Raw genomic sequence first — 27,586 nt, 5'->3', positions numbered from 1 at the left:
CGTACTGTTTTGAATGTGACAAGGATTGGGATGAGGGAATACCCTTATTGTTGTTTGCTACAAGGGAATCTGTTCAGGAGTCATTGGGATTCAGTCCTTTTGAACTTGTGTTTGGACACATCGTTCGAGGACCATTGAAATTTGTGAAAGAACAGTGGCAACAGGAGGAGTCGCAGTCAACAGTTGTCGAGTATGTGTCAACGATTAGGCACAGATTGGCAAAGGCTTGTGAAGTTGCGAGAGGAAACTTGAGAGTGACACAGGATAAAATGAAAGTGAGACATGATAAGCAATCTCAGACAAGAAATTTTCATTCCTGAGGACCGGGTGTTGTTGTTGTTTCCTGTTCCAGGTCAGCCACTACAGGCTAGGTATTTTGGTCCCTCTGCAATCGAAAGGAGGGTTAATGAAACATTGACAACTCCCGACTGACGGAAAAAGCGGCAGCTGTGTCATGTCAACCGACTGAAGAAATATTATGAGAGGAAGCCTGTGGAAAAAATGGTTCCTGTCTCACCTGTTGTGCCTGTAGTCGGGGTGCAAGAGAATCCAGAGGTTGAGGCCGGTGTGAAGTTTGATAACATTGATGACCAGGCTTGTCCCAGGTTGACGAACACGGAGGTGTTGAGTAATTTAGATGAGAAATTAGGTCATTTGACGAGGGAACAACAAGGACAACTATCCAGCCTAATTTTTGAGTTTGCACATTTGTTCACAGATGTACCTGGTCGTACTGACTTTGTATATCATGATATTGAGGTGGGGGAGGCCACTCTTGTGAAACAACACCCCTATCGGATGAACCCTGTGAAGATGGATTATCTTTGGAAGGAGGTTCAGTATATGTTGGAGAATGACATCATCGAACCAAGCAGCAGTGAATGGAGCTCACCATGTGTGTTGGTTTCAAAACCCGATGGCAGTTTTCGCTGTTGTACGGATTTAAAACGGGTTAATGCAGTGACCAAGACCGACTCATATCCCACCCCGAGGATTGATGATTGTATTGATAGAATAGGCCCAGCTAAATTTGTAACTAAATTTGACTTGCTGAAAGGGTATTGGCAGATTCCTCCTCCTGGTAGAGCTTAGGAAATCTTGGCTTTAGTCACACCAAATGGGTTGTATCAGTACAAGATTCTTCCCTTTGGATTGAACAATGGGCCTGATACATTTCAACGGCTGATTAATAAGCTTATTGCAGACCTTGAGGGGGTGGAGGCTTATCTGGATGATGTCATCATCCACACCATGACCATGGAAGATCATCTTAAACAAATTCATGCATTTTTCAAGAAACTGACCGAGGCAGGGTTGACCATCAACTTATCTAAGAGTGAGTTTGTAAAAGCACAGGTGGTGTTCCTAGGCCATCTAGTAGGTCAGGGTCAGGTGCAACGGGTGACAGCCAAGATAGAAGCCATTGATCGCTTCCAAGTTCCAAAAGGGAAGAAGGAGTTTATGGGATTCTTGGGTATGGCTGGTTGATACCGGCAGTGCTGCAGGAATTTTTCTGATGTGGTAGCCCCTTTAACGAATTTGCTGAGGAAAGAGACCAAGTTTGTTTGGGATGACAAATGCCAGGCTGCCTTTGCCCACATCAAAGCGATATTAATGAGTTCTCCTGTCCTAGCAGCCCCTGATTTTCAAGAACCATTCAAGTTGGCCATTGATGCAAGTGATGTGGGGGATGGGGCAGTTCTATTACAGGAAGATGGTGACGGCGTGGATCACCCGGTGTGCTACTATTCGAAAAAGTTTAACAAACATCAGGCAAATTATGCCACTGTGGAAAAAGAGACCCTTGCTCTCCTGCTAGTGCTTCAGCATTATGAGGTGTATCTGGGATCTACTGCCTTTCCTATAAAAGCCTTCACGGATCACAACCCCTTAACCTTCATTCAAAAAATGAAAAATAAAAATCAGACGTTGATGAGATGGAGTTTGTCTTTGCAGGAGTTCAACTTGGAAATTGAGCATGTAAATGGCAGGGACAATCGTTGCCGATGCTTCATCCAGAGTGAACTAACTTTGAAAATTCCTGTCGGTTGTTCGGAAGTTTTGTTGTTTTCTTCTGGGGAATATTAGTTATTGTTGCTCACGTGAGTTGATCAGCCATAGGTTGATTGGTAGTTTTGGGTGTGAGTTTTACTTTTGTTTGTTGAAGAGGGTTTTTGCATGAAAAGAAAGTTTTCACTATGTTCAAACTTTCTTTCTTGAGGGTGGGGAGTGTTACGGATTCATCACTTCTGTCTTTGTGGTTGTCATCCACTTGAAGCATTTTTAGTTTCATGTACTATTATTGTTACAGACAGTTTGAGTGTGAAATGGAGATAACTGTCTTAAAAGATAAAAATTAGTGTTTCAAAAGAAAAACGAAATGGATCGGGAGAAACCGAAAGAGGAAGAAGAAGAGGCTGGAGCGGATCAAGTGAGATCGGGAAAGAAAGGCCGATCTGCTTCGAGGTGTCGAGCGGATGCTGGTGGACGTTGGTCACGAGCGAATATTGGTTTCCCCCGGGAGAGGGATTCCTGTGACTGTCGTTATTGCTGTGGCAAGTAAACCTACGCGACGGGTTTTGCTGTTGGTTCCGAAAGTGAATCATCGCGGGAGAGCCGGTATGCCTCCATTACGGGCCCGTCCGCCATTTCACCTCGCACCAGCCATTTCACCTCGCACCAGCCGTTAGCCTGGTTCTCGTGTGTGTCGTGGATTTCGCTTGGGAATTCGCGGTTCTCCGCTTGGGAGCCGCTGATAGTTCACGTCAGCGTCATTGTCTGGTGAACCGAAGGTGTGAATTCCCAGTCGCCTTTTGGGTGAACTTTTGCCTGACCGACGTCAGCCCGACCTCACCCAGCGGCTCTTCTGCAGCGTCGACTGTCAGCCGTCCTGGGTTCAGGTCTCAGTTCGACATGTTTTCTTGTGATCACCGGAGCGTGGATCGACTTTGGCCTGGTGTCGTGACAGTGACTTTGGGGGTGTTACATTTCGCTCATGTGGAGTCCCGTGAGTTATTGAGTTAAGAAACTGGTGGTACCATCATAGGAATTTTCGGTGTTTGTTGTGCAATTGAGGTTTTATTGTACTTGTGCACGTTGTTATTATTGTGTGATATTAATACAATACTTGGTTTTGGTATCGATTGATTGGTGTGGTTTCACCATTGGTCATTGACACACATAATAGCACATTTTTCTGCCGTGACTCCTTTTGGGGCTCGGAGGTACACCGTGACCGGGGTTTGGGGAGGAGCACATAACACCTGTATCACAAAAGGGGTAGTGAGAGAGTAAAGTTGGTGGAGGACTCGCTTTTGAGTTCTCTGGTGCTACACCTGTTGCTGTCGAAGTTTAAAACTGCTGTTCTGGTGCTGCATGGTCGAGCTTGCCGTTCTTATGATGTGGATGCAAAGCCGGTTGTGCTGTCTGCTTTTAAGTTGTTCTTAAAGATCCCACAGTTATATAATTTCAAAGTAAACACTCATATGATGTAGATTAAATGTGATGATTCAATTATTAAGGAATGTGGATGTTTAGTTAGATTCAATTGATACCTGCAACTTAAGGCAAGTGATGGATTAAATCAATCGACGATAGCTTAAATCACTCGCCCCTAAGCTGTCGAGTCTGGGTTCGAATCCCAACACAGCTACAAAGTGTCATCCCTATATTTCCACAGGCAGGGTGATTCATCAATATGTGTGTGCCATCCCTCGGATGGACGTTAGACTGGCATCACATCAGCCGACATCAGTTGGCTGACGTTAAAGACCTCACGGTGTCCTTTGCGAAGAGTAGGCAAGTATTCGATGGCACCATGGCCCAAAAAAATTCAAAATTCATTTTTCCAAAAAAATTCCACCATTCTAAGAATAAATGTGATATGGGTATGGCACAGGCATGACGAGCCAAATGTCCAAATTTCTTGCATACAAGGTATTATTGCATCTTTCATATGCAGCGCATGGCTGTGGGCAGCAGCATTTGCAGCTGATGCAGTGCTCCCCGTAGGTTAGAGCAGGAATAAAGCTTGGGCAAGACTTGATCTCAGGCTAGACAACTCAGGTGGGTGTGCGTATCTCGAGGCTAAATTCTTCCTGTACATATAGCATATTACACACTTTGTGTGTGCAACACGTGATTGATGCAGTGCCCCATGTCGGTTTGACCAATAATTCGGAACTTGGTAAGAGTGCTGATGATGCCATACGATGTAAAACTTCCACCAGCTAATGCTAACAGACAGGCCCCCAGCTTCACATCCATCTGACTACAACTATATTTTTATAACTAAAAATAACTTAAGGTTCAGCCTTAAGCCAACGATAAGGATTAAAAAGTGGCCAACCTAGATTAAAATTAAAAATTGTGTACTAAGTCGAGGCTCATAGAAGAGCTAACACGTAGAAACGTGTAATAAAGGGGAGGGAGGTGGAAGAGAGAGGGAAGCACAACAACAGAAGGGAACAGGGACGTCAGGAGATCTGTGATTGGGAGAGGGCTGGGGTGGGGTACACAGGATAAATAAGATGGACATTACAAGGACATTCACGAAAGAAAACAGAATTTGAAGGAGGTGGATTTGTGGTGTATTAACGGGGGTAGAAAAGATCAAGGTTTTGGATGGGGAAAGATAAGAGATGGTGGTGAACAGCTCTTTTAAAGACCTGGAGGAGGCGGGAAAAAAGAGCAATTAAAGAGTGAAGGTGAGCAGAGAGTCTTGATGTTGGCAGTTTCACAAGAAGAGGATGGCTGGCAGATCTTGTACGTCAAGGAATATTTGGGGGACAGAACACAGACAGAGCAGGGGGAGCAAGGCTGGAGAAGAGTCGGTAGAAGACCGAAAGACCACCAACCTGCCTACGGTGAGTGAGTGAAAGATCTTCAGAATCAGCTTCATCACGGGATATTCCAATGATTCTGAAAGCTTTGGTTTCAACAGCGTGAAGCCGAGCTAGGTGTGAGGCAGGAGCACCGGCCCAGACGGGAGAGCAGTATTCCATTGAGCTGCGGATGAAAGCCTTGTTTGTGGTGAGGAGCTCAGGTGTGCCAAGGAAGGACTTCGCACGACGGAGGATGGCCAGTCGGCGATTGGCTTTGGAGGCCATCTTGGAAATGTGGTTTTCCCAGGAAAGATCATGGCGGATAGTGAAACCCAAAGGCTTGAGTGACAGAATTTCTTGGAGAGGATTGTTGAGAAAGTGGATGGGAGGGTTGTCCAGACGGTCTTTTCGGAGAGACAAAGTGAGAGTGAGAGATTTGTCAGGATTGAAGGACATGTTCCACTTGTTTGACCAGTTTGTGATATTTTCCAGGTCTGCAGAGAGTGAAGTGCAGACTGCCGATCTGAGGGTTGGGATATGGAGCGGCAGAGAGTGGAGTCATCAGCAAAGAGATAGAGAGGATTTTCCAGAGAGTCAGAGAAATCATTAACTTGAGGAACTCCAGCCTGGACAGGAAGGGAAGATGAGAGAATTTCATTCAGGGCCACACGTTGACTGCGACCAGAAAGGAAGTCTGCAAGCCATGTATGGAGGTTTTCATGGATACCATAGGAGGAGAGTTTGGAGAGCAGAGCTGGGTGCTAGACCGTATCGAAGGCATGTGGTATGTCAAAGGAGACAGCTCTGATTTCCTGTTCGGCATGGAGGACCTCCATCCATTGTTGAGACAGCAGAAGCAACATGTCCAGAGTGGAATGGCCTGGTCTGAATCCAAATTGATGATCGGAGATCAAGCCATTGGAGAAGAGGAAGGATTTGATATCCGAAGCAATGATGGATTCCATGACTTTGCTGATTATTGGGAGCAAGCTGATTGGTCTGTAGTTGCAAGGATCTGTTTTTGCACCTTTTTTGTGTAAAGCGGTAATGTTTGCTGATTTCCAAGATGCTGGCAGATGACCTTGAGCAAAAGAGAGGGTGAAAAGAACAGAGAGAGGGTGAGATAGAGCGGCAGAGCAGGATTTTTAGGACCCGTGGGCTGATGTCTGGTCCAATTGGCCCATCAGAGTTGAGGTTTGACAGAAACTTCTCTACCTTGTCAGGCGAGAAGGACACATCATCCAGGAGCAGCTGGGTACAATTGGGGAAGGTGGGTACAGAGAGAGAGATGGGTTTGGGACACAAGATTTTGAAGCAAATACAGAGTTGAGGCATTCAGCTTTTTCACAGGCAATGATGTGTTGTTGATAAAGGATAATAAGACAACTAGAACGTCACTCGGTAGAGAGCATACCTCTGCCAAGCTGAACAGTTTACATTGTGTATCCCCCCGATAGGCCAGATCTAGATCGAGACCGAAACCAAAATATAATCAGCTTGTTTTTGTCACCTAATCAATATAGTACATGGTGTTATGTAGAATTATTATATGTAAGTGCAAAATTTGCTACACTAGTGGAGCCAATGTTTTTTTGCATCTATATACCCTTGGCAACAAGACCTGAGTTGGTTCCATTTTTTTCAATGGCGTCTTCGGCGGCCATTTTGAATTTCAAGATGGCCGCCGTTTTTTGCAATTTTGTATGTATTCTAATTTCTACAGTCTTAAACTACACATAGATAACTATAATTACAATAATGAAAGAAATATGAACATTTGCTTTATTCTTTTTTATCTTGCAGGTATTCATAGACAAGTTGGATTTCAGCTTCACCGCCGCATAATGTCATCGTTTGAAGAGCCGCCTTCTAAGAAGCAATGCACAAGTTACGAACTTTGTGTATTCTGCCAAGAGAGAACTCCTGAACCTTTGGTTGACGTTGCTCATGCCAATTTCAAATGTGCTTCATATGAAACATTTCTTAGCAGCTTACACAAAAGAGTGCAACTTGGCAACTTAAGCTTTGCGTCAGCTAGTAAGAGACTATGTGATGTTCCTTCAGTAGTACTTAAAGAAAAAAAGGCTACATGGCACAAGCAATGTTACAAGGCAGTGACAAATCGTGCCCATATCAAACGTGATGAAGTGAACTTTAGTAAATCTTGTGAATCAAAGAATATTTCAAATCTGACGAACCGCAAGAGGGGGCGACCGTCGAATCCTCAAAACCGAGCAGCACCGTCAACTTCAGCAACAACTGTGTCAACAGTTACAAGATCTCAAAGCAAAAGTGACTCATTCTTCAGAGATAAATGTTTCTTTTGCCAGAAAGATACTAATGAGGTTCTCCATCCTTGTACTAGTTATAGTAGAGGCTCGCATTTCACAGATATCGTCAATAAGAGTGGAAACAAGACTTGGCAGGTAAACCTCGGTGATGTGATAACTTCTGGTGATTTACTTGCTAGAGATATTGTGTACCATCACCTTTGTTACACTCGTAACTGGGAAAAATATGTTCAACGTCCACATCGTAAGGGTGGTGAGTTGTCCTTTGAAGCCAAACAGGAAGAGAACCTGAAATCCATAGCAGCTGAAGTAGAGTTTACAAGCATCATACAGCAAAGGATTGATGAAGGAGAGTTCATGCCCATGCCTGATGTGCACCTTCTGTATAAAGATATCTTCCAGAACCACAACATTCCTGGTTTTGATCCCAACAAGAGGCTATACTTAAACCAGAAACTGAAGAACAACCTGGATAATGTCGAAATCACAGGCATATCCGGAAAACTATCAACAGTTCATTCCAGTGATGCTGGTGTTGCAGCTATTCGGGCAGCTTCTGCTGAACAAAAGGATATGCAAGCAAAGTTCAAAATTCTCTTTCAAAGTGGAAAGATTATAAGAAATGCAATAACACAGGTGGGGCAAAATCCTTGGAAATTTGAGGGGTTGCTAAAGGACAGTATTGAAGTTGGAATACCGGAACAACTGTTCTGTATGATAAGATGGATCATCCAGGGAGCAGCTACCACCAAAACACAATCACGCAATGAAAAGATAAATGGAACATGTGCACTTATTGGACAGCACATCATCCAGGAGTTCAAATCTGATCGGCAGGTGCAATATCAGCCAAAGTCCTCAACTTCAACCTTCAGGTTCACAACTGAAACGCCTATTAGGGGTTGGACTTTCACTCCATAGCCATCATGCACACCGCAGTCGCAGAGACATAGACATGTTGTACCAGAGTGGCGTTGGTGTTTCATATCAACGTGTAAAGGAGATCTCTTCAAAGATTGCCACCACAGTCCAAGAGAATATGAATGAATTCAATGGCGTTTACGTGCCTCCAGGACTGTTGAAAAATCTGCCAATCAGATGCTCAGCTGATAACATAGATGCCAAGGTAGACACAGCTGATGGACGCAACACATTCCATGGGACTGCTCTTGCTGTCTATCAACGAGTTCCCCCAGATCCAGATGTATCAGAATACGAGACTGTAGCTGAACCACTGAAGCTGCATGACAACACCTCAACAAAACTTGAGAACATCCTGCCAACTGTGACTGAAATGTCTGACTGTACAATTACTGGTAACCCCAAGCCAAGTAGAAGTCCACGCTATGAAAACTTTAAACTTGGTCAGTATCAAGATAAAGTTGTTAATGCAACACAGCAAGACTTTGCATGGCTACTTTCACGGTATTCACAGAGGCACCATGAAGAGACATCAGACGGTATACCAGTTTGGTCAGCATACAATTCTCGTGTGTGCGCTCCAGAAGAGAACAAGACATCCAACCTTGATCAAGATCACACAATGCCTATCATTAAGGACAACATGAGTGGACAACACTGGTGACAGTTCTTGAGAAGCTTTCGTACCTCAATAGTGTTGTGTGTCCAGAAAACACTGGAACGATCTTAGTTACATTTGACATGGATCTTTACAAGAGGGCCCTAAAGTTAGAATATCTTCATGACCAATATGCTGGGAAATGGATGGTATGCCCTGGTGGTTTCCACACTGTCTTGTGTGCACTAAGGTGCCTTGGGAGGACTGTTGAGCACAGCGGGCTTGATGAAGCTTGGAGCAAGGATCTGTACAGCACTGTGACAGTAAATCAGATACTCAATGGGAATCACCACAATCGTGCTGTTCAAGCTCATGAGCTCACATTAGAGGTATTCTTTGATCTCTGGCTTTCAGAATTTCTGAAAGAGAAGCCTGCAGTTGTGGCAGCTCTATCTGCCTGTATGGATAACTTGATAGAAGCAAACAAGAAAGAGGTAGGCATTCAGGAAGCCCATCACCAACTTCTAATGGAGATTGAACATCTAAACTTGGAAAAGCAGCTGAGTGATTTTGACAGGAGCCACAGTAAATTCCCAATGTATCAATGGGCACGAATGTACATGAGGCAAGTGTTGGCGCTGATTACCTTCACACGTTCACTGAAGCAGCCTGATTTCTTCCTGTACTTGGCGTCTCTAGAAAATTTGTGCATATACTTCTTCAGCTACAACCGACTAGATTATGCTCAAAACAAGTTGTTAGCCAAAGATATTTCTCAAAAAACGTCTGTTAACTGGATATATTAGTGTTCTGGTGGATTTTCTGTACAAGGAATGACAAAAATGCCAGAAAAAATGGTTAATCAAAGCGTTTTATGTGAAAAGATACATACAAAATTGCAAAAAATGGCGGCCATTTTGAAAGTCTAAATGGCCGCCAAATACGCCATTGAAAAAAATGGAACCAACTCAGGTCTTGTTGCCTAGGGTATAAGGATTCCAAAAAACATTGGTTGCACTACAATGACACAACACCATGTACTAATAAGTCATCCACACAGTTTCGTCAGAATCCGTCCATAACTTTTTGAGATATCGTGCTGTATGTTGGTTTTAGCCATATCACACAACAGTGAATCATCACTTTAAAAAATTATACCATCCGGATCCGGATCTGGATCTTCACCAAAATTGAACCAATTATTCCTTGTCACACACCCAACCTCTCTGCCAAATTTCGTCCGAATCCGTCCACAACCTTTTGAGATATCTTTTTCGCAAACAAACAAACAAACAGACAGACAGACAGACAGGGATGAAAACATAACCTCCATCCACTTTTAATAACGGAGGTAATTATGACTATATGGGGTGGTGGGATAGCTCTGAGGTATGGTGTGCTTGCCTTTCAGCTGTCCAGCCTCGGTTTGATTCCCGACCTGACTATAAGCCATTCCCCTATATAGTGTTTTGCAGGCAGGGCTATCATCATGTGCTATCGGTTGGAGTGGCTGCTGGCAGTGTTGGGGGACATTTCAAAAATCCCACTGTGTCTTTCAGCAAGAGAAGGTGAGTTACCAACAGCACCCTGAACTAATTCCTGCTCCAACCTACAAGGGGCACTACATCAGTGGCACAGCTGCACTTCCAGAAACGATACAAACTGGCACCAGGTTCTGCATACAAAAGAATCGTATTGGTGTACTTCATACCGCAGCGTTCAGTTTGGCGTTGATGTCATTCTGCGAAGCTTCAAACGTGTACTTCTCAACGCGCTTCTGCCTCATGTGGAACATTAACGAACCCCTGTTATTGAATAGCCCAAGTTCCTCCAGCATGATCTCTTTGGGAGTGCTCATCTTCTTCCCCATCAAGTCTTGCTCGTCATTATCTGGAGACAGGACGTCATATATATAATCACACAATGCAATGCAAACAAACCTCTTCCACATTTCTGCACCTCGTTTTCTGCACCCCCAAAAGCCAACACAATCACCCACTCTACGAGCTCAATCACCCTCCATGACACAAATCCTACACATCGACTATAAATGGATGATGTGTGTATGTGAGGCTTTTTTTTTTTCGTGAAACTCTACTGGAGCTTTCTGATGTGGAATGTGAGACACCGAAATGATCATCATGGTCTCCTGAGTTGACTAGGCTAATCAACGACAAATAATCTGGAAAAATGTACATGTTTCTAAATGCACACCATGTTAAGGTGTAGGCTATAGAGCAGCTTAATAGGTACTTCCATGAAATGGCATTCCAATTACAAAGTAAACAAGAAAAAGAGCAATCAGAGATTGCAAACCCTCGCCAGGATGTATTTTCAGTGGTTTTTAAGGCTTTTGTGTTAAAACAAATATGGTGGCCGAACCACGTGACCGATGACGTCACCATTTTTTTTTCTCCATCAGTTTATGCCTACATGACGCTCAAGAAATTTCATCTTGATAGGATGAAGTTTTGTAATTGTCGAATCATGACGTCATAATGGAGGCACCTATGACATCATCAACATATTTTATTCCACATGGAGAGTTGTTTACAATGAGCCATGTCTCAATGTCTTCTTTTCAGTGCTTTTGGAGATATAGAGGTGCAAATTTTTTCGGTTTTTCCAATATGGCGGCCGAACCACGTGACATATGACATCATAATTATCATTTAAAAAATTATACAGGTGGAGTTGCACGTATGGTGAAAATTTCCTGTCAATCGGACCAACGGTTGCAGAGAAAATCATATTTATTCTGTGCGGACAAACAGACAGACATACAAACAAATGGACTCAAATGCAACACCCTCTCCTCAGGCGAGGGTAACTAGATCGTATTCATAGAATACTTACGCCACACAGTTGACCTGATGCGAGTCAACTCTTCTGTTTTTTAAAGTTGTTTTTTAAAGTTTAAAAAAAATTGTGATCCAATATGGCTGCCAGACCACGTGACCAATGACATAAATTTACATTATCCAATATCAATGTTGTGTATATCACGCTCAATAAATTTCAAACTGATCGGACTAAGCGTTGTAATTCAGGATTGTATCGAAGCTGATCGGACGTACTTGTCAAATTATGACGTCATAATGAAGGCACCAATGACGTCATGCTTAACAACACAATCCAGAAGAATTCCCATGTTTCGAAACGTGCGCGCCATGTTATGGTGTGTAGAGCAGCTTAATAGGTCCTTGCATGGTATGGCATTCTAATTACAAAATAAATAAAAGAAACAATGATAACATTGTGACAAAGCAAATGTTAATTAATCTTACTATAATTCACCAAATGTCCGTCCTTCCGTTCGAAGGTACCGCAAAAACGGCTCAACTAATCGCAACGATATTTTGGGTGGGTATTCCTGGGACCCCTGGGAGTAAAATAGGCTGTATTGTTTTTCCAAGTTTTCCAGTTTTTCCAAACATGATGGAATAATATTTACCGATATGAACAGTGATGTGGCTTTTGTTGAAATTCTACAAATACTGTTTATTCTACGTACCAGGAGAGAGTAGATCAACTCCTGACGAACTCTTCCTATATAAAGGTGCGGCTCCGAAGTACCATGGCAGTGTGTGCAAAGCGACTGAGAAACAGGTGTAGCGGCCGCTTCCGTTTTGCAGAATTCAATCTTTTTTCAAAATGGGCGCCATGTACTGTTTATATTTTGATGATTTGCGTGTGATATGATTCAACGGATGTTTATATTAATCGTTTAAAATAAAAAATCCTTCAATTTCTGATATTTTGCATTTTCATTTGGGCTTCCTAATTGAAGCCCTGCCCATAGGGAGGGTACCGTTGCTAGTACTAATAATAACAACAATAATAACACATACAACAACAACATACAACAATAACAACAACAATAATATAATCAGTATAATTTTGCAATAATAATAACGAAGGTATGAAATTCGCGGCCTCACCATCAGCCATGACCTTTACTGACCTGAGCCGACCACATAGCAAAGCAAGACCACAACCCAAAATCAAGACTCATCTTCACTCTTTCATTCCTCTTTTCTCCCACCTCTGGAACAAACTCCCTCACTCTCTTCAATCCCACTCCTCCCTCCAGGTCTTTAAAACAGCTGTTCAACACCATCTCATATCTTCCCCCATCCAAAACCTTGATCTTTTCTACCCCCGTTAATTCACCCCAGATCCACTTTTTTGAAATTCTGACTTCTTTCCTGGAAGTCCTAGCAATGTCCATGTGTTTTAAACCTCTCCCACACCCCTCTCCTTCCCGTGCCTCCTCCCCCCCAAGCCCTCTCCCTCCCACAGATCTCCCGATGTCTCTGCTCTCAAATGTTGGACTTGTGTGCTTCCCTCTCTCTCCCCATCTTGTTTCCCGCTCCCTTTGTCTTATGTTTTATGTGTCAGTTTGTCTTTTTGTGATTAATGTTAGCTATTACACGAGCATCGATCTTGTATACAAAAAAAAGAAGAAGCTGGCCTCCAAAGCTAGCTGCAGACTGTGCCTCCTCCATCGATCAGTCTTTCCTTGGAAAATCAGAGCTACTCACACTCTACAAGGCTTTTGTTTATTGCTCAATGGAGTACTGCTCTCTGCTATGGCCTTGTGCGCCAGCATCACATCTCGCTCTCCCGGATTATCTGGAATTTAAAGCTCTCAGTATTATTGGAATCTCATGTGATGAGGCTGAAGCACAGGGTCTGTTCCTCTTACATCGCAGGCAGGTTGGTGGTCTCTGTTTTCGATCATCCATTTTATCGGCAATCTGACCCTCCCTAGGTACTCCAGGGATTCAGAATCAGATTTAATCAGACATATTTAGATTTAGATTTAATCAGATCTCTACAAGATACTCACCCAACCCTGAACCTCTGGGACTATGAATTATTTTATTCACTAAAACCTTCCCGTGTACACCCCGAGTGCAATCGCCAGTTTTCAACTCATTCTCTTCAGTGATTCAGGATTGTATCGAAGTCAAACAAGCAAACAAAATACACAAACAGATCCTTCTCGAATTATAGTAAAACTAGCAAAAACAAGACTGATCGTCTAACAACGGCGCAGCTGGGCTTGGATCTGCTCGCTGAGTGGAGGATCTGCTGTCCCCCTGTCATGTGACCAGATCCTCAGCTCTGATTGGTGGACGTTTGTGAGAGACATACATACATACACCAAACAGACAGGCAAACACTGTTTCAGTTGGCATACTTTTTGGCATACTTCAGTTGGCATAGCAGTTTTCCAACAGGTCACGCCGTAAAAATATGGCTGCCGAACCACGTGACCGATGATGTCATCAATTTTTTTTTCTCGACCAATTTATCCGAAGATCACGCTCAAGAAATTTCATACTGATCGGATTAATTGTTGTACTTGTCGATTTATGACGTCATAACGAAGCCGCCTATGACATCATTAAACGATGTTATTCACCATGGGGAGGACTTTGCAATGAGCAACCTTTCAATTTTTTCCATGCATCGGTTTCGGAGATAGCGGTGCAAAGCTTTTTGGTTTTTCCAACATGGCGCCCGCACCACGTGACCGATGACGTCATAATTATTATTAAAATATTCTACAGGAGGAGCAAGTATGCAACATTTCGAGGAGATCGGTCAGGTCAAGCTGTTTGGGTTTATAACAGAACAAACAGCCAAACAGACCTCTACCACCTAAGGTGGGCGGAGGCACGTATTCACCCCTGTCTGTCTGTTTGTTACTTGGCAACAACAAAAAAAATTTTTGCAAGTATGTTGATCACTCCGGTTTGTGTGTTTGTGTTTGTTTGTTTGTGTTTGTGTGTTTGTTTGTGTGTTTGTTTGTGTTTGTCTGTCCGCTCACTTATACTTGCCTACAGGTCACAATTTTAAACCAATCTTCACGTAACTTAACCAAATGGTAGAGTTCGTGGTCCGACAAAATCCTATATATTTTTGAGGTCAAAAGGTCAAAAGGTCAACATAGGCCAAAGGTCAACCACTTTTTATCAAATTTCTAAAATCCTCAATTTTCATCCGATTGACTTGAAATTTCAATCGGATTTACCTATCCGCGAACTGAATTCAACCACCAACGATTTTTTTTAGATCAGCACAGGCCAACAAGTCAACAGGCCAAAGGTCAACAACAATTTCAAATTTCTAAAATCCTCAATTTTCATCCGATTCACTTGAAATTTGAATTGGATTTATATATCAGCTAACTAAATTCAAACACCAACAATTATTGAGATCGGCATAGGCCAAAGGGTCAACATAGACCAAAGGTCAACAACAATTTCGAATTTCTAAAATCCTCAATTTTCATCCGATTCACTTGAAATTTGAATAGGATTTACATATCAGCAAACTGAATTCAACCAGCAACTATTTTTGAGATCAGCATAGGCCAAAAGGTCAACATGTGCCAAAGGTCAACAACAATTTCAAATTTCTAAAATCCTTAATTTTCATCCGATTCACTTGAAATTTGAATGGTATTTACATATTAGCTAACTCAATTTAACCATCAACTATTTTTGAGATCACCATCGGCCAAAAGGTCAACATAGGCCAAAGGTCAACCACTCTTTCCAAATTTCTAAAATCCTCAATTTTCATCCGATTGACTTGAAATTTGAAAAGGATTTACATATCGGCTTACTGAATTCAACCACCAACTATTTTTCGGATCACTATAGGTCAAAGGTCAACAACAATTTCAAATTTCTAAAATCCTCAATTTTCATTCGATTCATTTGAAATTTGAATGGGATTTACATATCAGTTAACTGAATTCAACCAACAACTATTTTTGAGATCAGCATCGGCCAAAAGGTCAAAATAGGCGAAAGGTCAACCACTTTTTTCAAATTTCTAAAAGCCTCAATTTTCATCCGATTGACTTGAAATTTGAATTGGATTTTCATGTCAGCGAATTGAATTCAACCACCAACTATTTGTGAGGTCAAAAGGACTCTCTATTGAGTGCCCTTCTGCTCTGTTCTCTTTTGCCAAGTGTCGCTCTATGAGTGATTTTTCATTTGTTTGTCTGTCTGTGAACAAGATAGGTCAAGAGTTTGTGGACGGATTCGGCCAAAATTTGGTGGACAGGTTGTGTGTGTGACAAGGAAGAGTTGATTCAATTTTGGTGAATATCCGGATCCAGATACGAGAATTTTTACCGTGATTGACAATCACCATTGAGAGATAGAGTCAAAAACTAAATACAGTCTAGGGTGATAATTATCTCAAACGGTTGAGTCTCACATTGTTAGGCCTACATCATAATATGCCGGCATGCATCACAATCTGTAGGCCTGTATCACAATCTGCAGGCCTGTATCACAATCTGCAGGCCTGTAGCACAATCTGTAGGCCTGTATCACAATCTGCAGGCCTGTATCACAATCTGTAGGCCTGTATCACAATCTGTAGGCCTGTATCACAATCTGTAGGCCTGTATCACAATCTGCAGGCCTGTATCACAATATGTAGGCCTGTATCACAATCTGCAGGCCTGTATCACAATCTGTAGGCCTGTATCACAATCTGCAGGCCTGTATCACAATCTGTAGGCCTGTATCACAATCTGTAGGCCTGTATCACAATCTGCAGGCCTGTATCACAACCTGCAGGCCTGTATCACAACCTGCAGCCTGCATCACAATCTGCAGCCTGTATCACAATCTGCAGCCTGTATCACAATCTGCAGCCTGCATCACAATCTGCAGCCTGCATCACAATCTGCTGCCTGCATCACAATCTGTAGCCTGCATCACAATCTGCAGCCTGCATCACAATCTCCAGGCATGTATCACAATCTGCAGCCCTCATCACAATCTGCAGCCTGCATCACAATATGCCAGCCTGCATGACAATCTGTTGCCTGCATCACAATCTGCAGCCTGTATCACAATATGCCAGCCTGCATCACAATCTGCAGCCTGCATCACAATCTGCAGCCTGCATCACAATCTGCTGCCTGCATCACAATCTGCAGCCTGCATCATAATATGCAGCCTGCATCACAATCTGCAGCCTGCATCACAATCTGCAGCCTGTATCACACTATCACAATCTGCAGCCTGTATCACAATCTGCAGCCTGTATCACAATCTGTAGCCTGCATCACTATCTACAGGCCGGTATCGCAATCTGCAGCCTGCATCACAATCTACAGCCTGCATCACAATATACAGGCCTGTATCACAATCTGCAGCCTGCATCACAATCTGCAGCCTGTGTCACAATCTGCAGCCTGTATCACAATCTGCAGCCTGCATCACAATCTACAGGCCTGTATCACAATCTGCAACCTGCATCACAATCTGCAGCCTGTATCACAATCTGCAGACTGCATCACAATCTGCTGCCTGCATCACAATCTGCTGCCTGCATCACAATCTGCAGCCTGCATCACAATCTGCAGCCTGTATCACAATCTGCAGCCTGCATCACAATCTGCAGCCTGCATCACAATCTGCAGCCTGAATCACAATCTGCAGCCTGCATCACAATCTGCAGCCTGTATCACAATCTGCAGACTGCGTCACAATCTGCTGCGTGCGTCACAATCTGCTGCCTGTGTCACAATCTGTAGCCTGTGTCACAATCTGCAGCCTGTGTCACAATCTGCAGCCTGCATCACAATCTGCAGCCTGCATCACAATCTGGAGCCTGCATCACAATCTGCAGCCTGCATCACAATCTGCAGCCTGCGTCACAATCTGCAACCTGTATCACAATCTGCAACCTGTATCACAATCTGCTGCCCTGCATCAACACCTGTCATTACCATTGCCCTGTGGGCCATCTATTTTTGTGCCATGACTGCCGAAAGTAGCAATGCTCATCCTGCCCGCAAGACCCCCAACGCGAGCCTGTTTGGGGGGAAAACTCGACCGTCGGGGGCTGGAACCCATAAACAATGAACGTTGGTCCACCAATGGGAGGGGATGGCCTGGAATAAAGAAATCATCGTGTGTTGAGATAAAGGGATGAACATTCTGGAATGTTTTAAAGTGTGTTTATGCTGCCCTCCTACCAGCCACACTTTATATATGTGGCCCTTGTTCCTTTATTAGAAATACCGGGGGATAGAACCGTCTAAATACGTGTAGGCCTATAATGAGAGAATGAGGAGAGAAAGTTATATCAATGTGGAAAACTGGGAAATATTATTTATCTGCGGGTTTTGAATAGAGTGACGTCATGCGCATAAATTATGCGTCACAAGTTTTTATTTAACCAAATTAACATGGTCACAAACTATTTGGCTGGCTGTCGTCCTGAAGAGCCTACAGGTAAAGGTGACATCTGGTTTTGTGGCAGTGCTTTCATTGATTTGTCAACATAAATCTCGGTCTTCAAAGACCTGAGTGCCACACGGACCCCATCCTAGTTTGGAGGTGATGTGTTGGCATAATTTATGCGCATGACGTCAGCATCGCATTTTGGGTCGGTGTTGCTGATTTGGTTAAATTTATTTGCAAAAAAAATTCATCAAATGCATTTTCAAATTATTTCAAAATTTTCATAAATTTCCATAGTGGGTAATGGCAGCTTTTTCAAGGATGTTCTTTCTCCAGGTATTCCAGAAATATATGCACTGCACTGAAAATATATAAAGATTCAAATATGTTATGTTTTTAATGAGCTAAACAATCCGGTCCATGGGAGATGCAATTGTACAGGTTTTCCCAGAATTCACAACGGAACTTTCAAAAAATAAAAATAAAAAAAATTAACATTCGTCTGTTATTAATAACATTTAATATGTTATTAATAAGTACAGCAATATGATTGGTCAAATACTTAATGAAATCATTCAAGTCATGCAATTAGGTGATCACATTTTCAATACAAATAAAATTATTTATTTTACGTTCCGAAGGTATTTTTGGGGCACTCTCTGTACCATCCGCCAGAACATCCAGGAGAAACATTCCCCTCCACCGAACTATTCCAGGAGGATCGGACCACAAGCGATACCGGCAGGTTTGTACCTGTACCCTTGTACCGTTTTATCGGTGCTGGAATATTTACAGTCGCCCTGTCCTACCAGTATATTTGAACTACGACATGTGTATTAGTACATTCAAAAATCAGTATATTCCTACCAGTGTAGCGGTTACCTTATTCACATGTCACGGTTAACTTATCCGCATGTGACGGTTACCAATACCATATGTTTGGTCTAACTCACGCGCACGGGCTTTTGGTTGTGTGGTCGTGACGCACGCGCGGCTGTTGGAGCCACGCCCTCCGAAGAGGGTTTTTGGTTTTATATAAGCCGTTACGACTTCCGTTCGCGAGCAGTTGCTGGAGATTTCTGTAAAATAAACAAGCTTTGTCCCCAACGAAATGGCCTCTTCTTCTCATCTTCGGCAACTCCTAAACTGGTGACCCCATCGCCCCCGAACGTATTCGGGGGCTGCACATGAACACGGCAGTATTTCGACCGCAATTTCTTCCACAAGACCTAAACTCGAACTGCCGGAGTTTCAGCAACGACGAGCGGCCATGTGGTTCGCGCACCACACTCGGTTCCTCCTCTACGACTAGAGGGGCGAGCCTGCTCCGGGACCCTCCGAAGGAACGCCGTTACGAGGCGTTGGCGGCACGGCTACTTCGTCGCCACTCGCGCAACTCCTACTGCTGCAACTGCAACTACAACTGCTACCGCTGCTCGCCACTCGCGCAACTCCTACTGCTGCAACTGCAACTACAACTGCTACCGCTGCTCGCCACTCGTGCAACTACGACTCCTACTCTACACCCTCGGGAGGCCCCGAGGACCCTCGGCAGCCTCCCCCGAGGCCTTGACCAGCCCCTCGGTTGGCTCAACCGCTTTTCGCGTGCACCGCTCGAGCCTTCTCGGCACTGCACCATCGGGAGGCCCGCGAGGTACCTCGGCAGCCTCCCCCGAGGACTTGACCAGCCCCTCGGTCGGCTCAACCCCACGGCTGCGTTTCTTCGTGCGTACCGAGGCCGGGCCCTGCTCGAGCCTTCTCGGCGCTGCCGAGCGCGCCTGCGAACTACGTACACGCCCGTAGAGTGACTTCTGGGGGGGCGCATGTAGCGGTTACCTTATTCACATGTCGCGGTTAACTTATCCGCATGTGACGGTTACCAATACCATATGTTTGGTCTAACTCACGCGCACGGGCTTTTGGTTGTGTGGTCGTGACGCACGCGCGGCTGTTGGAGCCATGCCCTCCAAAGAGGGTTTTTGGTTTTACTAGGGCATTGCCCGTACTATATCTATATCTAAAATTATATCCCCCCCCTCTATTTACATGAAATGGTTTGGTCCAAAGCGAACGGCTTGCGAGTACGGTGACAATCCCCCCCCTCTATTTACATGCAATGGTTTGGTCCAAAGCGAACGGCTTCCGGAGTTTGGTAAAGAAATCGCCATCGCGTGCACAAACGCGCAGGAAAGCGAATGAATCGCAAATTCGGTTTTATTAGTTTTAAAACATAGTTTAACGCCAACATAGTTTGCAAACGTGAAATAAATGAATACGCTGTCAAATGTGCCATCCGAGGCAGAGTGTGCCCGCCACGTTCGGCACACGCGATAGTTCGCTGCTCTCTGATTGGTTGAATCGTTTTTTGGACATAGCTCGGTAAGTAATTGTCCGATTAATATGAAACCTTGAAAAGGCACATCCTCGGGTCCCCAGCAATATACCTGGCAAGTTAAAAGTATATCGGACCTGTGGTTGTCGAGAAACAGCGGTCACAGACAAACAAACGTACAGACGTACAAACGTACAGAGATTACTGGAATTATAGATAGATATAAGCCGTTACGACTTCCGTTCGCGAGCAGTTGCTGGAGATTTCTGTACAATAAACAAGCTTTGTACCCAACGAAATGGCCTCTTCTTCTCGTCTTCGGCAACTCCTAAACCAGCGTATTTTTAGCGGCCATGTTGTACCACAGTATATTCCTACCGACGTATTTGTAACGGCCATGTTGTACCACAGTATATTCCTACCAGCGTATTTTTAGCGGCCATGTTGTACCATAGTATATTCCTACCAGCGTATTTTTAACGGCCATGTTGTACCATAGTATATTCCTACCAGCGTATTTTTAGCGGCCATGTTGTACCACAGTATATTCCTACCGACGTATTTGTAACGGCCATGTTGTACCACAGTATATTCCTACCAGCGTATTTTTAACGGACATGTTGTACCATAGTATATTCCTACCAGCGTATTTTTAACGGCCATGTTGTACCATAGTATATTCCTACCAGTGTATTTTTAACGGCCATGTTGTACCATAGTATATTGCTACCAGCGTATTTTTAACGGCCATGTTGTACCACAGTATATTCCTACCAGCGTATTTTTAGCGGCCATGTTGTACCATAGTATATTCCTACCAGTGTATTTTTAGCGGCCATGTTGTACCATAGTATATTCCTACCAGCGTATTTTTAACGGCCATGTTGTACCATAGTATATTCTTACCAGCGTATTTTTAACGGCCATGTTGTACCATAGTATATTCCTACCAGTGTATTTTTAACAGCCATGTTGTACCATAGTATATTCCTACCAGCGTATTTTTAACGGCCATGTTGTATCATAGTATATTCCTACCAGCGTATATTTAACGGCCATGTTGTACCATAGTATATTCCTACCAGCGTATTTTTAACGGCCATGTTGTAGCATAGTATATTCCTACCAGCGTATTTTTAACGGCCATGTTGTACCATAGTATATTCCTACCCGTGTATTTTTAACGGCCATGTTGTACCATAGTATATTCCTACCAGTGTATTTTTAACGGCCATGTTGTACCATAGTATATTCCTACCAGCGTATTTTTAACGGCCATGTTGTACCCTAGTATATTCCTACCAGTGTATTTTAAACGGCCATGTTGTACCATGGTATATATCTATCAGCGTATTTTTAATGGCCATGTTGAACCGAAGTATATTCCTACCAGCATATTTTTAATGGCCATGTTGTACCATAGTATATTCCTACCAGCGTATTTTTAGCGGCCATGTTGTACCATAGTATATTCCTACCAGCGTATTTTTAGCGGCCATGTTGTGTCATAGTATATTCCTACCAGCGTATTTTTAACGGCCATGTTGTACCATAGTATATTCCCAATGACGTATTTGTGATGGGAATGTTGTACCACAGTATATTCCTAACGACGTATTTGTGATGGTAATGTTGTACCACAGTATATTCCTAACGACGTATTTGTGATGGCCATGTTGTACCATGGTATATTTCTACCGATGTATTTGTGATGGCCATATTGTACCACAGTATATGTCTACTGACATATTTATGATGGCCATGTTATACCATAGTATATTTCTGCCGACGTATTCGTAACGGCCATGTTGTACCACAGTATATGTCTACCGGCGTATTTGTGATGGCCATGTTGCACCACAGTATATTCATACCAGCGTATTTGTGATGGTCATGTTGCACCACAGTATATTGATACCAGCGTATTTGTGATGGCCATGTTGTACCATGGTATATTCATACCAGCGTATTTGTGATGGCCATGTTTTGCCATGGTATATTCATACCAGCGTTTTTGTGATGGTCATGTTGTTCCATGGTATATTCATACCAGCGTATTTTTAACGGCCATGTTGTACCACAGCATATTCCTACCAGCGTATTTTTAGCGGCCATGTTGTACCATAGTATATTCCTACCAGCGTATTTTTAACGGCCATGTTGTACCATAGTATATTCTTCCCAGCGTATTTTTAACGGCCATGTTGTACCATAGTATATTCCTACCAGTGTATTTTTAACGGCCATGTTGTACCATGGTATATTCATACCAGCGTATTTGTGATGGCCATCTTGTACCATGGTGTATTGATACCAGCGTTTTTGTGATGGTCATGATGTACCATGGTATATTCATACCAGTGTGTTTGTGATGGCCATGTTGTACCATGGTATATTCACACCAGCATGTTTGTGATGGTCATGTTGTGCCATGGTATACAGTCACATGAAAAAGTAAGTACACCCCATGGAAAGTTTTGACTTTTTCAACATATTTCAACATATTTCAACATACAGCTATTTGATCTTCATTTCAACAATATTGACAGATAAAGGTGATATAATATAACAAATATCATGAAACATTTACATTTTGTAGTCCATTGTATAATTTAAATAAACATGAATGCAAATTTCGCATGTGGAAAAAGTAAGTACACCCCTACATTTATCACGACTTCAAATACCTAAAATTAGAATCAGGTGCACCAGCTCAGGTGCAAATGATTAGAACATCGTTAGAGAGGATCTTGGAGGAACCTGTCTGATTTAAACCTCAGACATTTAGTTTGGTTTGCTCTTTGTTGTTGAAGTGTGTGGCGTCACCATGCCCAGATCAAAAGAGCTCTCTGAGGCCTTCAGAAAGAAGGTTATAGATGCCTACGCATCTGGGCAGGGATTTAAAAAGATCTCCAAACAATTCAAAATCAATCATTCGACTGTCCGGAAGATTATCTCCAAGTGGAGAAGATTCCAAACAACTGCCAACTTGTTCAGGCCAGGCTGCCCCAGCAAGTTCAGCCCAAGAGCAGACCGCAAGATGCTGAAAGAAGTCTCGAAGGACCCCAGAATGTCATCACGCGACCTACAGGTAGCTCTTGCCACTGTGGATGTCAAAGTGCACGAGTCTACCATTAGAAAGAGGCTGCACAAATTTGATCTACATGGGAGGTGTGTCAGGAAGAAACCTTTGCTGTCCAGTAAGAGCATCAGGGCAAGACTAAAGTTTGCCAATGAACACTGAGGCAAAGACCAGCACTTCTGGAACAATGTGCTCTGGACAGATGAGTCAAAGGTAGAGCTATTTGGCCACAGTACCAGAAGACATGTTTGGCAAAACCCAAAGACAGCATTTGACCACAAGAACCTGATACCAACTGTAAAGCATGGTGGTGGAAATATTATGGTTTGGGGCAGCTTTGCTGCATCAGGGCCGGGGCAGCGCACCATCATAGAATCCACTATGAATTCTTCATTGCACCAGATAGCCTAGTCAAAAAATCTGAAAATGTGCCTTTATAGAATGATTGAGGCATTTTTGAGTAAAAGCAAACAAACCACTTTTTCTGGGGTAGTTTTTCATGCTGAATATGAATCTGTTGTTTGCCAAGCCCAAAAATGCGTAATTAGGTCACTAATCAAGGTCAAAGGTCAATGTGTGCAAAATTCAATTTTTTTGAAAAAATGCTTTATTTTACATCCCCTATCTGTACATTTCAATTATTTTACAATATTTTGTCTAGTAAGGTTGCTAAAGCTTTTCAAAATCTTATTTTTAAAGGAAAACGTGAGGACACATCTATGCTCATTTGCCTTTATCTCTGTAAGGGGCGACAATTAGTTTTTGCGTAATTTGCTTGCAGTTTAACCTCTAAATGCACAATGGGGCAGAGTTTTTATGCTCCTATTGATGGTCTAGAGATAGATTTTATAAAGACAGAATCTAAATGTCACCGGTAAACAACATAGGTCAAAGGTCAATGAGTGCGAAAGTCTTGCAATGACGTAACAGTTACTTGCACTTGAAACCATCCCTTTCACTCAACAGTGAAAGTGGCTTCATCTTTCTGACCCCAATGCATTTGCCATGTTTGTCAAATCATTTCCATTCAGACAGAGCAGGGTGTTCTTCAATAGACCCTTAATGATGAAGAATGAATCTAATAGCCTAGCATAAGCCATCTAGTTCGTACCCTAGGCATCAGGCATTAAACATTTCAGGAGTACAGGTAAGGGTCTTTTTAAGATTGTTAAAAAATGAAATATAAAATCAAATGAAAGTAAAGGAATGCATTCTTCTTTGGTGAGATACATGTACATACAAATGTGTAATGTATGCTTGACATCTCACATCATATGCAGGCCTACATACATGTACATTTACCTAACAGTAGCAAAAAGACAGGCAGGGCATGGGCATTGACGATGAGTGCCTAATGCATCTACCACTAATGAATTAGTGATATCGGTTAGATGTTTTGTCTTGAAGAAGCTTTACTTTGTGTCTTTGAGAATAAGATTAAAACCCGGGCCAACACTGCCTGCGCTTATTCGATCATTTAAGGGCTGTTGCAGTATATCATACAACGTTGTAGTTTTCATGGTCAGAACATGCGTGCCTGGTGCTTAGTTTGGTTTCTGTTTCTCCCCTCAGGCCAACCATGGAACCTATTGCCAGCCTCAAGCGACAGCGTGAGGATGTGTCGTTTGAACTTTGTATCATTTGTCAGGGAACTAGCCAGGTCAAAGATACGATTTTCAACCAGACAAACCAGGGTATTGCTGCCATCAGAGAGGCGACCGAGCTCCGATGCAAACTTAGACACTATGAATTTCGATCAGCCGTGGACAGGCTTTCGACTCTCTTTGCAGAGCCTCCAGAAAGTCTCCCCAAACTTAAATGGCATAAGCTATGTTACTCTGCATACACACACAAGGGGAAAATAAATGCTAAGCTAGCCAAGGAACAATCGAAAAACGAAAAAGATCCTGAAAGAAAGAGTGTTTCGGCTGAAGCATGTCCGTTTTTACGCAGTAGTACTACTAAGATGAACTGGACATTGTGTATGTTCTGCCAGAACTTTGACAAGAAGCAGAAGACAAGTCGTGTCACAACCTTCAAAATGAGTAATGAAATTACGGAAAAAGCTAAATTTGTACATAACATCTTAGTCCGTACTGCAAATGAGAATGATTTAATCTCAGCTGAGGCATGTTACCATGTTAACTGTCTTAGTAAATTCTTTAGGGATGTCAAAAGGGCGGAAACTGAAAGCAAATCAGCAGACATGGCGATATCATGGTTGTGTCAAGAGCTGCGTCACTCTGCTGAGAAAGTGCACGTATTTGAACTATCTGCAGTGTTCGAGAGGTACAAAGAGTTAGCCAGTGAGTGCGACGGCACAATTCCTACATCGTATCTTAGTAGACTGGGGACTTTTAAAGAAACTTTGTCGAATTGCATTGGGGACATTTATGAATTTCTTGTGCTAAGAAATTTGGCGCCTTCAGAGAAACAAACTTTGCTTCTTCCACGACATTTCAGTCACATACCTCTTTCAGAAATGGTGTGCGGTCAGAACAGTGCAGACTATATTCCCATATTTAGACAACAGGATGATCATTTTCTGTCTTTAGTGCACGTTGCTCTGCAACTCCGCAGTGATATCATGTCACATCCTGCATTCGAAGGTTGCGATGTAAGCGAAAAAGCAGAGTTGGCAAGTGTACCACCATCTGTACTCATGTTTGTGAATATCTTGCTTGGAGGCCAAAGTAGTGTCGATGCTGAGTTTGACGAAAGTGAGATGTCTGAAACTGGTTGGGTGAAGAAGACAAGGGTCCTTAGCATTGGACAAGACATGGTCTATGGTGTATGTGGAGACAAGAAGGCACCGCCTAAACACGTTGGAATGGGTATGACGCTGCACCAGTCAACTCGATCAAAGAAATTAGTTGAGCTATTCCATAATGCTGGGCACATAATCAGCTATAACCGGGTTCTTAGGTATGACACTGCCATGGCTGAAAACACTCTGAAAGCGCTTGATCAAGAAACTGGGGCAGTTGTTACCAGCAACCTGGTTTCGGGACGATTTGTGCATTTTTCTGGCGACAATATTGACATCAATGACTCTACCCTAGATGGCAAAAATACATTTCACGCTACTCAGTTAGCTGCCTGGCAGAGGGGGCCATCTGCTGAAAGCGGTCTTGGAGACATCAAACCATCCAATACGTCAACGTTGGATATACCAACAGCAGTTGAAAAGATCCAACAACAGCAGTTTCCGACACCATCAAAGAAGGTCACAGAAGATGCTGAAAAGTTCATTTGCCATATCTACAAGGAACCATCTGAGAACTGTAATCAAGCCCGCATTAAACTGTTCAACAAATGCCATGCAACGGAGACCCTACCTCCATCTAGTGATGCAGCAAAGTTCCACATAGAGCGTGCAAACTACCAAAGTTTCATTTGGAGAGAGGCCAGTAATCCAATGACAGATCTGCCACCGCCGACTGATTGTGAATGGAAACTCGTTGATGACAAGTTGTCACCGGTTCTTACAACTTTACCGTCAATTCCAAAGGGATGCCGAGAACTTACTCAGTGTGGTTGCAAGAAAGGTTGCAGTTCTGATAGTTGCTCTTGTCGGAAGTGGGGGAAACAGTTCTGCACTGAGGCCTGCAAGTGCAATGCCAGTGAAACACCATGTCGAAACAGGCCAAAGTAGGGGGGGGGGGTCAGAGCTTACACAGTTAAGCTAATTGGCATTCCCCTGGATGGCTCCTCCTTCCAGCCAATCAGTCTGACAGACTGCAATTGATTCAGGATTAATTAAGAATACATGTGATAATGATCAACTGCCTGCACTCCAAACATGTTTGCCATGAAGTGCACTTTGCGCCTTGTGACCGTTAGCCTTAATTAAGTGGCTAATTAGTCAAATATTGACATTTAGTGTAGAAAACAATCTTGCTATTATATAGGACTCAGGTAAACCACTTCACTGATGGTATTTAAGGCAACAATTCAAGTGAATTAAAACAGTATGTCAAAAAACGAAAAGTTGCTTCATTACGGATATATTCACAAAAATCTGATTTTTTCCCTTCACAATTCCCTTTACTTTCATAATTGTGAAAAGCTGTAGTAACCTTACCAGACAAAATACTGTAAAATAATTGAAATGTACAGATAGGTGATGTAAAATAAAACATTTTTTCAAAAATTTTGAATTTTGCACTCATTGACCTTTGACCTTGATTAGTGACCTAATTACGCATTTTTGGGCTTGGCAAACAACAGATTCGTATTCAGCACGAAAAACTACCCCAGAAAAAGTGGTTTGCTTGCTTTTACTCAAAAATGCCTCATGAATTCACGT

General features: G+C 42.9%; 1 protein-coding gene across 1 annotated transcript in view; it reads right to left on the bottom strand.

Moving 5' to 3' along the window:
- LOC137424629 (myozenin-2) overlaps nucleotides 1-27,586 on the bottom strand; it is a 69,027-nt gene that overhangs the window by 31,006 nt on the left and 10,435 nt on the right. The window contains exon 3 of the mRNA XM_068112286.2: nucleotides 10,345-10,523. Within this exon, the coding sequence (XP_067968387.1) occupies nucleotides 10,345-10,523 (179 nt within the window). The remainder of the gene's footprint in view (nucleotides 1-10,344; nucleotides 10,524-27,586) is intronic.

Source organism: Myxine glutinosa, unplaced genomic scaffold, assembly GCF_964187855.1.
Source record: "Myxine glutinosa unplaced genomic scaffold, kmMyxGlut1.1 SCAFFOLD_827, whole genome shotgun sequence".
NCBI classification, from domain to species: Eukaryota; Metazoa; Chordata; class Myxini; order Myxiniformes; family Myxinidae; genus Myxine; species Myxine glutinosa.
This window is presented reverse-complemented; position numbering and strand designations above follow the sequence as displayed.